This window comes from Hyla sarda, chromosome 8 (genome assembly GCF_029499605.1).
Source record: "Hyla sarda isolate aHylSar1 chromosome 8, aHylSar1.hap1, whole genome shotgun sequence".
Lineage (NCBI taxonomy): Eukaryota > Metazoa > Chordata > Amphibia > Anura > Hylidae > Hyla > Hyla sarda.
This window is the reverse complement of record NC_079196.1, coordinates 34320554-34336685: the sequence shown is the minus strand read 5'-3', so window position 1 is coordinate 34336685 and position 16132 is coordinate 34320554. Positions and strand designations below refer to the sequence as shown.

Here is a 16132-nt window from a genome sequence, read left to right as displayed (position 1 = left end):
ATTCATACCCTCCGCACCCTGTCCCCCCGGGGTTTGAATGAAATGATTGAATGCAACCTGTAAACCATTAACTCTGCCAACCAGACGTGTTGTATTTTATGCTTCGCACCACTCTAGGCACACTATACCTGGCCGGCCTGACTCCATTACATTCTGCTTAATCCATCATGATGATAACTATGTATATTACCTTCTGTCTAATCTATTACCATTATAAGTGTATATATATTTTCTTATTTTATGTATACATTGCAAGACCTAATGTGGGTACATATGTACTTGTTCATACCGTCGTAACCTATTTTAGCGTTTATATAAGATGAATCCTTGTACACACTGTTGGATTTTATTAGTATTTTACACTGGTTTTATTATTCCAACCAACTGTGTTCCCCCTGGTAACTTTGGGCCTACTTCAGCATACTATAGCCACTGTATACTCCATATGCAGTATGGGTTTACACCACCCCACATAGGTTATGACCTTAAGACACTTCCTATATAATATTGATGTTACTGTCAATTTGTATCTATATATGTATATTGTCCAAGCCACTATACGCAATCTCACCCCTATTTCTTCATATGTATGTGCATCAGTATCACATTATATGATTACTGCCCCATGGTCACCTATTAGATGCAGTAACCGTCCTGCTTAACATTATCCACTTCTTAGGTTAATCATCCTGACATAATTGCCGACTCCCGCTGCAACACTGACAGCTAACTCTGACAGCACATGGCGGTATGCATAGGCATTATTATACAGGGTGGGCCATTTATATGGATGCACCTTAATAAAATGGGAATGGTTGGTGATATTAACCTCCTGTTTGTGGCACATTAGTATATGTGAGGGGGGAACTTTTCAAGATGGGTGGCGACCATGGCGGCCAATTTGAAGTCGGCCAATTTGAATCCAACTTTTGTTTTTTCAATAGGAAGAGGGTCATGTGACACATCAAACTTATTGGGAAATTCACAAGAAAAACAATGATGTGCTTCGTTTTAACGTAACTTTATTCTTTCATGAGTTATTTACAAGTTTCTGACCACTTATAAAATGTGTTCAATGTGCTGCCCATTGTGTTGGATTGTCAATGCAACCCTCTTCTCTATATACTGCTATATACTACTATATACACCGCAGGAGAAATGCTAGCACAGGCTTCCAGTATCTGTATACACTGCTATATACTACTATATACACCGCAGGAGAAATGCTAGCACAGGCCTCCAGTATCCGTATACACTGCTATATACTACTATATACACCGCAGGAGAAATGCTAGCACAGGCTTCCAGTATCCGTATACACTGCTATATACTACTATATACACCGCAGGAGAAATGCTAGCACAGGCTTCCAGTATCCGTATACACTGCTATATACTACTATATACACCGCAGGAGAAATGCTAGCACAGGCTTCCAGTAAACGTATACACTGCTATATACTACTATATACACCGCTGGAGAAATGCTAGCACAAGCTTCCAGTATCCGTATACACTGCTATATACTACTATATACACCGCAGGAGAAATGCTAGCACAGGCTTCCAGTATCCGTATACACTGCTATATACTAGTATATACACCGCAGGAGAAATGCTAGCACAGGCTTCCAGTATCCGTAGTTTCAGGTGCTGCACATCTCGTATCTTCACAGCATAGACAATTGCCTTCAGATGACCCCAAAGATAAAAGTCTAAGGGGGTCAGATCGGGAGACCTTGGGGGCCATTCAACTGGCCCACGATGACCAATCCACTTTCCAGGAAACTGTTTATCTAGGAATGCTCGGACCTGACACCCATAATGTGGTGGTGCACCATCTTGCTGGAAAAACTCAGGGAAAGTTCCAGCTTCAGTGCATAAAGAGGGAAACACATCAAGTGGATTGGTCGTCGTGGCGTAACTACACCCTCCGGCGCTATAGTTTACAATCTCAAGTGCTGCAGTACACTCCCCGCTGCCGCCCCTGACGTCACACGTTTACATCTGGACTCCGGATGTGCTGACTAACGGAATTACATGTTAATACTTATTTCCCTGATACCTTTATGATTATTACTATGCAACTCACGTGTCATCTTATATGTTGCCATTACCTATTGTATTCTTTGTAGCGATATGTTTTTATGTATTTTCACTTTACAACATGTGATGTGTTTTTGCCTGGCTCCTCCCACAATGCACCTGGTGCCCTTTTTGTACCTATTTATAGTGTGAATGCATCTATTATCTGTATATTGATCTGAAGAAAGGGGTGACTCCCCCGAAATGCGTAAACCTTTCATTGTTTTTTTTTTATTTTTTTTGCTATCACAGTAAACCTTCTAGTGCTTTGTACATCTACATCTCTGGCTTTGGTTTGTTACCCCTATTTTGGAACCAGCAGCGCTATTCCAAGGTTCTTTTGCTCAGCTACTACTCGTCTTCATCCGGGAACAGTTCTTCCTCTACTGCAACCTCAGGCTTCGCAGTGGTTCCAGCTTCTTTGTTACCCCATACATGGGTTGATTCGCAAGTTTTAACTTGCTCCAAGGTGATCAGCCACTACCTAGAGGTCCTACATGCCCCATGTCTTCACTCTCCTAATTACCGAAACAGTATCACACGAGGCGCCCCCTCCGGTCTCTTATTTTTTATTTTGCCTACAGGTTACCTGGGTACATGGAAGGTATATTGTGGAGCTGTAATTCATTTTGAGTCTGTTTATATTGTTATTATGCTCTTTTCCTAATTTTGCATTGCTATTTATTCTGTAACTGTTTTTTATACATTGGGATAGTGCAATTGTATCCTGTCGTACTCCGCAGACTGCAATCTTTGAGTACCTACTTGATACCAACATCTTGTTCTCTGCATCTGTCATCTTTAGTGCCTATATGCTTTTGCTTTTATAGTGTTTTAAAGGGGTATTCCAGGAAAAAACTTTTTTTTATATATCAACTGGCTCCAGAAAGTTAAACAGATTTGTAAATTACTTCTATTAAAAAAAATCTTTATCCTTCCAATAATTATCAGTTGCTGAAGTTGAGTTGTTCTTTTCTGTTTGGCAACAGTGCTCTCTGCTGACGTCTCTGCTTGTCTCAGGAACTGCACAGAGTAGAAGAGGTTTGCTATGGGGATTTGCTTCTACTCTGGACAGTTCCCGACACACGTGTCATCAGAGAGCACTAAGACCGAAAACAACAACTCAACTTCAGTAGCTCATAAGTACTGGAAGGATTAAGATTTTATTATAGAATTAATTTACAAATCATTTAACTTTCTGCAGCCAGTTGATAAAAAAAAGTTGTAAAAAAGTTTTTTCCTGGATAACCCCTTTAAATGTACATGTATGTATTCTAATAAAGCTTATTCATGTTGTATTATAGTATGTTGCACTGGTACCCCTTTCTTTTTGGTGTAATTAGTTGTTTGGTGAAGTACACGGTATGTTCATATAGCCATGTATATATGTGTTAACAATAAGTCTTAGTCAAAGTCTTAGTCTTAAAGGGGTACTCCTGTAGAAACTTTTTTTTTTTTTTTTTTATCAACTGGTGCCAGAAAGTTAAACAGATTTGTAAATCACTTCTATTAAAAAAAATCTTAATCCTTCCTGTACTTATTAGCTGCTGAATACTATAGAGGAAATTGATTTATTTTTGGAACACAGAGCTCTCTTCTGACATCATGACCACAGTGCTCTCTGCTGACAACTCTGTCCATTTAAAGAACTGTCCAGAGTAGGAGAAAATCCCCATAGCAAACATATGATGCTCTGGACAGTTCCTAAAATGGACAGAGATGTCAGCAGAGAGCACTGTGGTCACGATGTCAGCAGAGAGCTCTGTGTTCCAAAAAAAAAACCATTTCCTCTGTAGTATACAGACCCTAAAAAGTACTGGAAAGATTAAGATTTTTTTTAATAGAAGTAATTTACAAATCTTAACTTTCTGGCACCATTTGATAAAAAAAAAAAAAAAAAATTTCCACGGGAGTACCCCTTTAAGTCATGACGATATTGTCCGAAACGCGTCGTGTTTAGACTTTTTGTATGTGTTAAATAATGTATTGGATTTTTTTTTTTTTGGACCGTATTCTTGTGAGCTGGATCTTCTTTTTCCTTGGATTCTGAACCTGGCGCACTTCGGCTCTCCAAGCTGCGCGGCGGGGATCTCTCAATAAGTCGTATGAAGGTGCGGTGAACTGAAGGATTTTTGTTTTAGTGCCTTAATTTAATGCCTTAATTTATTGGGCACAAGAGGCCATGCCCACTTTTGTTTTGGCTAAGCCCCTCCCACATGATGGAAATCGGTAAAAAAAAAACGTAAATTTTTTTTTTTGCAAAGAAGGGCTTGTGCTTTTTTTTCTTTCTTTTTTTCTTGATACAGTGATGGAGTAGTTAATACATTCCCCCCCGAAAGTGCTCAGTAAAATACACGAGCAGTACAACTGTTTGTGTGTTATAAATTTAGTTACATTTTGTTAGTCTATAAAAGTGATCAACAAACAGATTACATTTAATTATTAATCAATGGAGATTTCCCAAAGGTATTTCCCAAAGGGTTCACTTACTATTTCTTGCAGCTGTGCCTATGATCTCCAAAGAAAAGGCTGTATGGGTGCAAGTGAAAAACATGGCAACCTCCCCCGTGCTTCCTTCCCCACCAGTGTTCCCAAATATAACTTAGAGAATAATATGAATAACCAGGTAACCCCCTCGACAATATAAAGTGATCGCCGTCCATTACCTCCAGTATCCTTTCGTCGTCAATTTCGTTGAAAACCGTGCCATTGATCTGATTGGGTTTTAAAGCGACCCAGTTGAATACGGGCATCCTGAATTTCGTCTTGATCGGCTTCTTAATTTTCACAGCTGTCAATCAAAAAGTAGATAAACGATAAATACATACAATGGCATAGGGTTATATGGTGCACACCAGTGTTTCCCTACCAGTGTGCCTCCAGCTGTTGCAAAACTACAACTTCCAGCATGCCCGGACAGCCAACGGCTGTCCGGGCATGCTGGGAGTTGTAGTTTTGCAAGAGCTAGAGGTACACTGGTTGAGAAACCATGGGGTACTTCACAGTAAAATAATGTTACCAGAAATACAAAAAAAAAAAAAATAAATAAATAAATAAATCAAGTAAAAAAAAAAAAGATTTGATATTTAAAATAAATAAAAAAATCACAATAAAAATACAAAAATTAATGGGTACTCCAGTGGAAAACTTTTTTTTTTTTTTAAATGAACTGGTGCCAGAAAGTTAAACAGATTTGGAAATGACTTCTATTAAAAAAAATCTTAATCCTTTTAGTACTTTTTAGCAGCTGTACGCTACAGAGGAAATTCTTTACTTTTTGAATTTCTTTTTTTGTGTTGTCCACAGTGCTCTCTGCTGACACCTGATGCCTGTATCAGGAACTGTCCAGAGTAGCATAGGTTTGCCATGGAGATTTTCTCCTGCTCTGGACAATTCCTGATACGGGCATCAGGTGTCAGCAGAGAGCACTGTGGACAACACAAAAAAGAAATTAAAAAAATAAAGAATTTCCTCTGTAGCATACAGCTGTTAAAAAGTACTGAAAGGATTAAGATTTTTTAATAGAAGTCATTTACAAGTCTGTTTAACTTTCTGGCATCAGTTCATTAAAAAAAAAAAAAAAAAGTTTTCCACGGGAGTACCCGTACTCTCATGCGCATTACCTATAAAATAACAATGCTGGTTGCACTTTTTTCCTTAGCACTATTCGCTGTATTGTTCCTCTGTTGTTCCCCTTGGAAATGTATGACTAAATGGACAACTGGGTTTTACCATTAACTTCCTTAAAGAGGTATTCACATCTTGCGTTTTGTGCTTCCCAGTCTCCAGTTTGTGGCCCCTGGAGGTGGTTGGAAAGCCAAAAACAGACAAAAATTTGCATAACTCCCATTGATTTTAATGAGAGCTGCACATATGACATAGACCCACGAGCTACGATGTTTGCATACTGTTTGCAACAGTGTAGCTTGCTGGGCTACACCATTTGCGCAACTCCCATCAAAGTCAACAGGAGTTATGATTAGACCATGTACCCACGCCGGAATTTCCAAATGGAATCCGGCAGGTAAATTCCACTTGGAAATTCCTATGCAGCAGAGTCCCATTGCTTTCAATTAAATTCTGTTGCACTGGTGCACACTGCAGAATTTCCACAACCTAAACATCTGCCATGGAAATCACGATTCAAGCCACCGACAAAAAAATTGGCATGTCGGTTCTTTCGGCGGTATTACCAAACGTTCCTTGCTCCGGTGTGTTTTCCAGGCAGACATTGCGCAAAATTTCTGTCGTATTAACATGGTCCAATTGTGTAACAAGTCAAACCCCCTTCCTACACAAGTGTTTTCGGCTTCTGGACCACATCTGGCGGCTGCAAACAGGCCGGAGGGGGAAGGGAAGCCTGAAAAACGAGATGGGATTATCTCTTTAATAGGGTGTGTCTCAGCACAGATACCCTTAACGTTGACTGCACAGGGTTAGGGACACGTCTATTTATAAGGGGAGAGGGAATGGTAACACTCAGTTGTCAATTTAAAGGGGTTGTCCAGGAAAAAACTTTTTTTTATATATCAACAGGCTCCAGAAAGTTAAACAGATTTGTAAAATACTTCCATTAAAAAATCTTAATCCTTTCAGTACTTATGAGCTTCTGAAGTTAAGGTTGTTCTTTTCTGTCTAAGTGCTCTCTGATGACACGTGTCTCGGGAACCGCCCAGTTTAGAAGAGGTTTGCTATGGGGATTTGCTTCTAAACTGGGTGGTTCCCGAGACACGTGTCATCAGAGAGCACTTAGACAGAAAAGAACAACCTTAACTTCAGAAGCTCATAAGTACTGAAAGGATTAAGATTTTTTTTATAGAAGTCATTTACAAATCTGTTTAACTTTCTGGAGCCAGTTGATATGTAAAAAAATAGTTTTTTCCTGGATAACCCCTTTAATTACACATTTCCAGGAGGAATAATGGAGGATCGATACAACACAGCGTTTGTTAAGAAAGTATTTGTTAAGACAAACAAGTCAGAAGAATGGTCAGATGGGATGCTCAGATGGGAGCAAAAGGAGCTGAGTTAATTGATCTACAGTTATATGGGAAAAGTTTCAGGTCATTATTCATGCAAACTTCAGCACATTCTAGGCTAAGTAGTCATGTGGGTGGTGCTATTTAGGGATTGACGGCTCTATATGCATACCCATACACAGATAGTTGTCAATCACTGGATAGGACCACCCACATGACTACTTAGTCCAGAAAGAGGCTTACATGAAAACATGAAACAAAGGACAGACAGCGCTCCGTAGTGTAATACCGTTGTTGCAAACAGTTAGCTTAAGCAAAGATAGCGCTAACCACAACAGGTTACACTCAGCCAAGTGCAACAATGGAAAAAGGCAATGATAGCAAGGCGTCTGCACCTGCTCCACGTCCAAATCGATATAACAAAAGAATAGGACCTCCAACGTGTCGACAGGATTCGAAGCGCAGGACACACAAGTAAGGGGAGATGAGGTTTATTCACCCATGATGCAACACGTTTCACAGATAAACTGCTTCATCAGGCATCAGATGCCTGATGAAGCAGTTTATCTGTGAAACGTGTTGCATCATGGGTGAATAAACCTCATCTCCCCTTACTTGTGTGTCCTGCGCTTCGAATCCCGTCGACACATTGGAAGTCTTCTATTCTTTTGTTACATGAAAACATGACAAGACAAGTCAATCTCTATAACACGCTCTATCTATGCTGACTGCATATTCATGGCGACAGGTTCCCTTTAAGAATTATATACATAAACCCTGAAACCCATCTGATAATATGCACAACAACAGATTATTTTGATGACATGCAGAACAAGATGCAATGGGACATAAGTGCAAAATCAAAGGAAACCTACAGAACAGCTTGATCGGCCCGTCTTTTGTGGAAGCGTTAAAACAAGGAGAGAAGTTAGTGTCATAGGTTATGCATTGTTAAACACAGCTCATCAGTGCATCGCCACAAAAAGGGTTAATACAAGACACAGCGCTTTATACGTCACTGGACATTCATTCTGTCGCCTGGAAGTAAAACGCCATGTAAGCCAATTACACATGATTCAGATTTGTTGTTAGGATTCCTCAATGTTCGGAGCTATATATGCAGGGTCCGAATTACATTAATCTGGCGCTGGCTCTGAAGCCGAGATTAAGATGTAAAAGCAATCAACATCAATTAATCTCTTAATCTAATGTAACTAATACATAATGGACTAACACTACTGGAGAGGTCATGAAGAGTTATGGGGGTGGTCCGGTGAATGAAACCCTTCTTAAGAATGACAACTGTACAACAACCAGTGAGTTCCGTGTACGTGCCCTTTCCTGATGAACGAGACTTGTGCACAGAACTTGCTGGGAATTGTAAGGCCCGGTGTGAGCTGAATTTTACCGCACCAATCTTTGCAGAGATGGTAGTTCCCCTATTTTCCGTTCCCGATATATTGCTGACATTTCTAATATGTAAATTAGTCTCTTGGCTCACTTGGGGTATTCCGTAGTCCTGAGATGCACTGGTTTTTATTCCTGGACAGGCCCTAATTCATGCCGCCCACTAATGAAAATCCATATTTGCCCTCTTCGGCACATAGCTGGTAAATGCTTAGATCCCGCGCATGTGCACACAGATCTCAAACATGCCCGGGCCAGACTATCACCGCGCATGCGCGAGATCTCAACATGTAGCAAACAAGTGCAGAGGATATGAATTTACATTAGGGGGCTTGCATCAGGGACTGGCTGGCTGCTACAGATGCCACATCAACCATTCATTTCTATAGAAGCTCTGAATCCCTCAAATAAAAAATAAAAACACTTCCCTCCGCCCCGACGGTGAGCCTGGCCCTCTGTGTCTCCATTCCATCACCTGTAGTGGCAGAGGACTTCTCCAGTCCACCGTACTGGGTGAGCTGATTGTGTACGTACATTATGTAGCATAATGTACTTACAGGACAAGGGACCCCTGTTTATAGCTGGACTCCCTGCTCCTGTGCAGGTGCTACTGCTGCAAGGGGGCACAGCATCCATGGCTGAAATGGCCTACAAGGAATTATCAGATTAGACCACTCTGGCCCTTGCTGCGGCAAATTTTAGTAACATTTTTGTAAATTTAGTGGGTAAAGTTCTCTGTTTGGGTTCCTCATCTCATGACTACAGTGCAGGGCCGCTACAAAGAGTGTCTGGGAGGACCTGTCCTGGCACGGTGTAATTCTTGATTTCCCCTGTGGTGGCACTAAAGGAAAATGCAACACTTTCCTCATATATAACATCTAATTGTTGGGGGTCCCAGCAGGAGGACACTTTGGGCTCAGTTTATTATTAACAGACCACAATTAATTTACAGGCAAAGGAGAAATTCAACATAGGAAATAGAGAAATGTATTAGACTAATGCAACCTAAATAAAGGGTGTACACGAGGGAAGCGGAGAGCAGCTCGTACATGTTTCAGCCTATCCTGGGTATGAGGAAGTGAGTTCAGCGCCTTATCACCTGGTGATATATAAAGCAATGAGCTGACTCACTGTCACACACATCCTGTACTCAGCACAACGAATCACTCAGCAAATACCCTGCATTACAGTATGTGGGAATAAAGCAGCCGATATTGACCAAGACGGAGATAACCGTGCTTATTAATCAGTAACGATAGCGACAACTTCAAAGGATAACACACAAGAAATTTCCAGTCCCTTCCAACTACATATACCAGAAGAACATGGATCTCCGGATCTGGAATTTCTCAATACCATTATTTTTTTGTTAAAGGGGTATTCCGGGCAAACAACATTTTATGTCCTATCCAAAGGATAGGGGATAAGATTAGAGATGAGCGAACTTACAGTAAATTTGATTCGTTACGAACTTCTCGGCTCGGCGGTTGCTGACTTATCCTGCATAAATTAGTTCAGCTTTCCGGTGCTCCGGTGGGCTGGAAAAGGTGGATACAGTCCTAGGAAAGAGTCTCCTAGGACTGTATCCACCTTTTCCACCCCGCGGGAGCACCTGAAAACTGAACTAATTTATGCAGGAAAAGTCATCAACTGCCGAGCCGAGAAGTTCGTGATGAATCGAATTTACTGTAAGTTCGCTCATCTCTAGATAAGATGTCTGATCGCAGGGGGCCCCGCTGCTGGGACCCCCAGGGATCTCCGTGCAGCACCCGCATTCTATGCGGGGACTGCATCTCTAGTTTCGGAAACCTCCGGGACGTGACGCCACGCTACGCCACTCCCCCTCCATTCATGTCTATGGGAGGGGGCGTGACGGCCGTCACGCCCCCTCCCATAGACATGAATGGAGGGGGCATGACGTCACGTCCCCAGTCCCGGAAACCCGCAGTCCCCACATAGAATGCAGGTGCTGCAGGGAGATCGCGGGAGGACCCAGCAGCGCCCCCCCCCCCCCGATCAGACATCTTATCCCCTATCCTTTGGATAGGGGATAAAATGTTTTTTGCCCAGAATACCCCTTTAAGATATCAGTAAATTAGGACGACAGATGTAGCAGATACGAGATTGCAAGGTGCCACATTTCTAAGTTTGTATTTTGGCTCCTTTGATTGATTGGGTCCACAGCAGTTCCCTAAAAAGTTCCCAATTGTCACTGTGCCCCAAATAGGACAATATATTTAGGACATGTATAAGGTCCTTCCTTAGGGTATGTTCACACTACTGAGTTTATTAGCGGAATTTTGCAGCATGAATCTAACATTAGTGTGAATGTTTTTTTTGCGGACCCATTTACACAACAAATTTGCACAGATTCAGGATTCTGGACCTTCAGAAATAATTACATGTTCATTCTTTTGGCATAATTCTGCGCGGGCTGTATTGCCGTCATGTGATGGCTCGGGTCCGTGCTATCCTAGTGCCGACGAATTTAGATGCTGGCCATTCCAGATGCAATCTCCACCAGGAATATCTCCTAGTGGAGATTGTGTAGTGTGGACAAACCCTTAGTAATTTTGACTTCCTATGCCCGACACAGTTAAAGGGGTACTCTGGTGGAAAACTTTTTCTTTTTTTTCTTTTTTATCAACTGGTGTCAGAAAGGTACACAGATTTGTAAATTACTTCTATTAAAAAATCTTAATCCTTCCAGTACTTATTAGCTGCTGAATACTACAGAGGAAATTCTTTTCTTTTTGGGACACAGTGCTCTCTGCTGACATGTCTGTCCATTTTAAGAACTGTCCAGAGTAGGAGAAAATCCCCACAGTAAACATATGCTGCTGTGGACAGTTCCTAAAATGGACAGAGATGTCAGCAGAGAGCACTGTGGTCATGATGTCAGCAGAGAGCTCTGTGTTCCAAAAAGAAAAGATTTTCCTCTGTAGTTTTAAGCAGCTAATAAGTACTGGAAGCATTAAGATATTTTAATAGAAGTAATTTACAAATCTGCAGTGAAGAAATGAATGGATGGCACTCACCAAAGTCGTGGTTTCTTATCCTTTATTCATAAAGCAGAAAAGGCAGGGGTGCGGTGTCAGACAGGTAAACTGGCGAGGACGCCGGGAACCTCCGCGTGGAGGTAACAGCTGTATCGCACTTCCGTGCTTCTTCAGATCATGGTCATTAAAGTAAATCGTATTACCTATCCGACACCTGATCAGTGAATGTCCGTCCACTAGGACCCCCGCTGATCATGACAACTGAGGTTTCTTGTTCCCTTGACGAGCATGCACTCTGCCACTCCATTCACTTGCTATGGGACTATAGAGTTTGGTTATCTTTGGTAGTATGATAGCAAGAGAATAGAGGCGTAGCCCAAATGCTTGACTGCAAGAGACCCCCATTCTTGTTTCAATAAGAGTTCTAGTGGTTGGACCCTGATGATCAGATACAGAGCTGTCATAACAAAGCCATAGACAGATGGTTATAAACAAAAAAACAACCTAGATGACCAATATAGTCAACCCCAGATGTGTAACCAGTGTCAAATGGTCTGATGGTCTGTTACCTGCGAGTCCTGAGTTAAATATAACGGTGGGTGAGGCAGATCCTGGTAGAGGAGGAGCTCCCGGAGGGGGAGGAGGTGGTGGAGGTACCATAGGTTCCACGGCTGGACCTGGAAGAGGTGGTGCGGGCGGAGGGGGCGGAGGAGGAGGTGGCGGGGGAGGTGGAGCCGGAGGAGCAGGAGACATTGAAGATGACGTGGGTTCATTTTCCACTGAAATAAGTAGCAAACGTGTTTGGTGTTTAAATACTTTTCACATTATTGAAGATACAACATGAGTATTATGATGTGCATGCCTAAAGCTGGCCAGAGATATGCAAGAATGGTCAAGAACCAACAATTACTATGGTTTCCTCCTTACTTGCCAAAATATAGACGTCAATTCTGTAGAGTAAGATGGAAATGTTTAGTTGGACACATCACATCTCTCTAAATCCTATAGAAAATGCTGCTTAAAAATTGTACATGATCAGAAAAACATGGCTATTATGTTCCAGAACAGTGCCACACCTGTTTACAGGCTGTGGGTGGTATTACACAGAAATGTATAATTTTTCCCAAACACCACCTAAAAAAAAATATAAATGGCAATTTCTCCTGCAAAAAAAAAAAGCATACAGCCAGAATAATAAAGAGTTATGGCTCCTGAAGTGAGGAGCCTAATAAGATGTCAATGAAATGAGTTGTCCAATGGAATATTTTTATTTTTAGAAGGGTCAGATTATCAAAAAAATTATAAAGTAACCATTAGGCTGGGTTCACACCACGTTTTTGCAATACAGTTCCCGTATCAGGTTTTTGATTTTTAAAAAACCAATTCCTCAAAACCTGACTAAACTGTATCAAACGTGTGTAAAAATTTTAATCCGTATACGGTTTGAAAAATGATGTTTAGTTGCATCCGTTTTTTAAGAAAAAAAACTTATTCGTTTTTAACTTTTCATTCCATTATGAATAAAGTTTCACTTGTTTGTTTCACTTGATTTGACTGTGCAAAGTCAATAACCATATGGTGAAAACCAGATGGAACTGTACGCACATACGGTTCTGTACCGTTTCAATTGACTCCCATGTTAAAAAAAAAAACTTATAAGTTTCAATACGGTTTTTCACCTGGACCAAAAATAATGGTAGGCTACAGTTTTGGGTACGGGAAAAAAACTGATAAAACCGTACAAGATGCAAAACGGACACAACCGGATGCATCTTTTGGCGTACGGTTTTCAATGGAGAGTCAATGCGTACGGTTTTCAATACGGTTTCGTAAAGTTTTCAAATTGAAAACGTATACGGGAACTGTATTGCAAAAATGTGGTGTGAACCCATCCTTACTCAGCTTCCCAATCCTTCTCTGCTAATCTTGCCCTCTAGGCCCCTCTTGACACACAGGAAATGCCCACTTAGCCTATCACTGGTGGGTCACCGCTACTGTATGACCTGTGATTGGGCATTTCCATCCATTTCATGTGTGTCTAAAGGGGACCAAGAAGTATATATCAGCAGGGACCTGGTATGGGAGGAAAAAAGTGTTTATTTTATACAGCCCGACAGACAATTCCATCAAGAAATCTGGAAATATGGACACTTCCATTAAAGGCTGAACATCAAAATGGTGGCCATAGTCTAGATTTCTTTTGTCTTATAAAGGACTAATTAATGACAACACTTACCGGCTCCAGACTCTGAGGACAGAGGTGGTGGAGGTGACGGCATTACTTGTGAAGGTAGAGAAATTCCTGATGCATCTAATATAGCTGCAGCCGGAACTGAAGAGCCTGACGGTAAGGTACCAGATGACGCATTGAGCACTACTTCTGTACCCGCCGGCAGAGCAGACCCTGATGTCACTAGCGGTGTAATAGATATGTCCCCATCGCCTTTCTTTTGAATTTTAAGAGTCCCTTGTTTCTCCAGTTCATGGATTTTTCTTTCCAGGGTGGACTGTCTCTGAATGGCTTCCTCCTTCTCCTTGACCATCTTCCGTAACGTGTGCACCTGGGTGTTAGCATCTTTACAGACTTCCTGTGCCGAAATAAAAACAGACGATAAACATTAGAAAGCAAAACTACAACTCTCATGAGGGTCTCAACATCTTCAAACAGAATCATTAGCGTTCAAATAACTATAGTTTAGGGCAGTGTTTCCCAACCGGGGCGCCTCCAGCTGTTGCAAAACTACAATCCCAGCATGCCTGTCTACAGTGGCATTTCCCAACCAAAGTGCCTCCAGCTGTTACATTACAACTCCCAGCAAGCCTGTCTACAGCGGCGTTTCCCAACCAGGGTGCCTCCAGCTGTTGCAAAACTAAAATTCCCAGCATGCCTGTCTACAGCAGCATTTCCCAACCAGGGTGGCTCCAGCTGTTGCAAAACTACAATTCCCAGCATGCCTGTCTACAGCGGCAATTCCCAACCAGGGTGCCTCCAGCTGTTACACTACAACTCTCAGTAAGCCTGTCTACAGCGGCGTTTCCCAACCAGGGTGCCTCCAGCTGTTGCAAAACTACAATTCCCAGCATGCCTGTCTACAGCAGCATTTCCCAACCAAAGTGCCTCCAGCTGTTACATTACAACTCCCAGCAAGCCTGTCTACAGCGGCGTTTCCCAACCAGGGTGCCTCCAGCTGTTGCAAAACTAAAATTCCCAGCATGCCTGTCTACAGCAGCATTTCCCAACCAGGGTGGCTCCAGCTGTTGCAAAACTACAATTCCCAGCATGCCTGTCTACAGCGGCAATTCCCAACCAGGGTGCCTCCAGCTGTTACACTACAACTCTCAGTAAGCCTGTCTACAGCGGCGTTTCCCAACCAGGGTGCCTCCAGCTGTTGCAAAACTACAATTCCCAGCATGCCTGTCTACAGCAGCATTTCGCAACCAGGGTGACTCCAGCTGTTGCAAAACTACAATTCCCAGCATGCCTGTCTACAGCAGCATTTCCCAACCAGGGTGCCTCCAGCTGTTGCAAAACTACAACTCCCAGCATGCCTGTCTACAACTGCATTCCCTAACCAGGGTGCCTCCAGCTGTTGCAAAACTACAACTCCCACCATGCCTGTCTACAGCTGCATTCCCTAACCAGGGTGCCTCCAGCTGTTGCCTCCAGCTGTTGCAAAAACTGCCTCCAGCTGTTGCAAAACTACAATTCCCAGCATGCCTGTCTACAGCAGCATTTCTCAACCAGGGTGACTCCAGCTGTTGCAAAACTACAACTCCCAGCATGCCTGTCAACAGCGGCAATCCCCAACCAGGGTGCCTCCAGCTGTTACACTACAAGTCCCAGCATGCCTGTCTACAGCGGCATTTCCCAACCAGGGTGCCTCCAGCTGTTGCAAAACTACAACTCCCAGCATGCCTGTCTACAACTGCATTCCCTAACCAGGGTGCCTCCAGCTGTTGCAAAACTACAACTCCCACCATGCCTGTCTACAGCTGCATTCCCTAACCAGGGTGCCTCCAGCTGTTGCAAAACTACAACTCCCAGCATGCCTGTCTACAGCGGCATTTCCCAACCAAAGTGCCTCCAGCTGTTGCATTACAACTCCCAGCAAGCCGGTCTACAGCGGCGTTTCCCAACCAGGGTGGCTCCAGCTGTTGCAAAACTACAATTCCCAGCATGCCTGTCTACAGCGGCAATTCCCAACCAGGGTGCCTCCAGCTGTTACACTACAACTCTCAGTAAGCCTGTCTACAGCGGCATTTCCCAACCAGGGTGCCTCCAGCTGTTACACTACAACTCTCAGTAAGCCTGTCTACAGCGGCATTTCCCAACCAGGGTGCCTCCAGCTGTTGCAAAACTACAATTCCCAGCATGCCTGTCTACAGCAGCATTTCGCAACCAGGGTGACTCCAGCTGTTGCAAAACTACAATTCCCAACATGCCTGTCTACAGCAGCATTTCCCAACCAGGGTGCCTCCAGCTGTTGCAAAACTACAATTCCCAGCATGCCTGTCAACAGCGGCAATTCCCAACCAGGGTGCCTTCAGCTGTTACACTACAACTCCCAGCATGCCTGTCTACAGCGGCATTTCCCAACCAGGGTGCCTCCAGCTGTTGCAAAACTACAATTCCCAGCATGCCTGTCTACAGCAGCATTTCTCAA

At 42.8% G+C, this 16132-nt stretch overlaps 1 protein-coding gene across 8 annotated transcripts in view; it reads right to left on the bottom strand.

Annotated features, from left to right (window-relative positions):
- FMNL2 (formin like 2) overlaps positions 1-16132 on the bottom strand; it is a 358580-nt gene that overhangs the window by 44564 nt on the left and 297884 nt on the right. For 5 of the 8 annotated variants that reach the window (XR_008847349.1, XM_056536955.1, XM_056536957.1 and 2 more), the window contains exons 14-17: positions 13705-14056; positions 12038-12247; positions 7938-7958; positions 4750-4874 (exon numbers count right to left, since the gene is read on the bottom strand). Coding sequence is in view for 7 of the 8 variants with exons in the window: in XM_056536955.1 (XP_056392930.1) it covers positions 4750-4874; positions 7938-7958; positions 12038-12247; positions 13705-14056 (708 nt within the window). In the remaining variant the exon portion in view is untranslated. The remainder of the gene's footprint in view (positions 1-4749; positions 4875-7937; positions 7959-12037; positions 12248-13704; positions 14057-16132) is intronic. The other 3 variants (XM_056536960.1, XM_056536961.1, XM_056536958.1) reach the window with 1 other exon arrangement.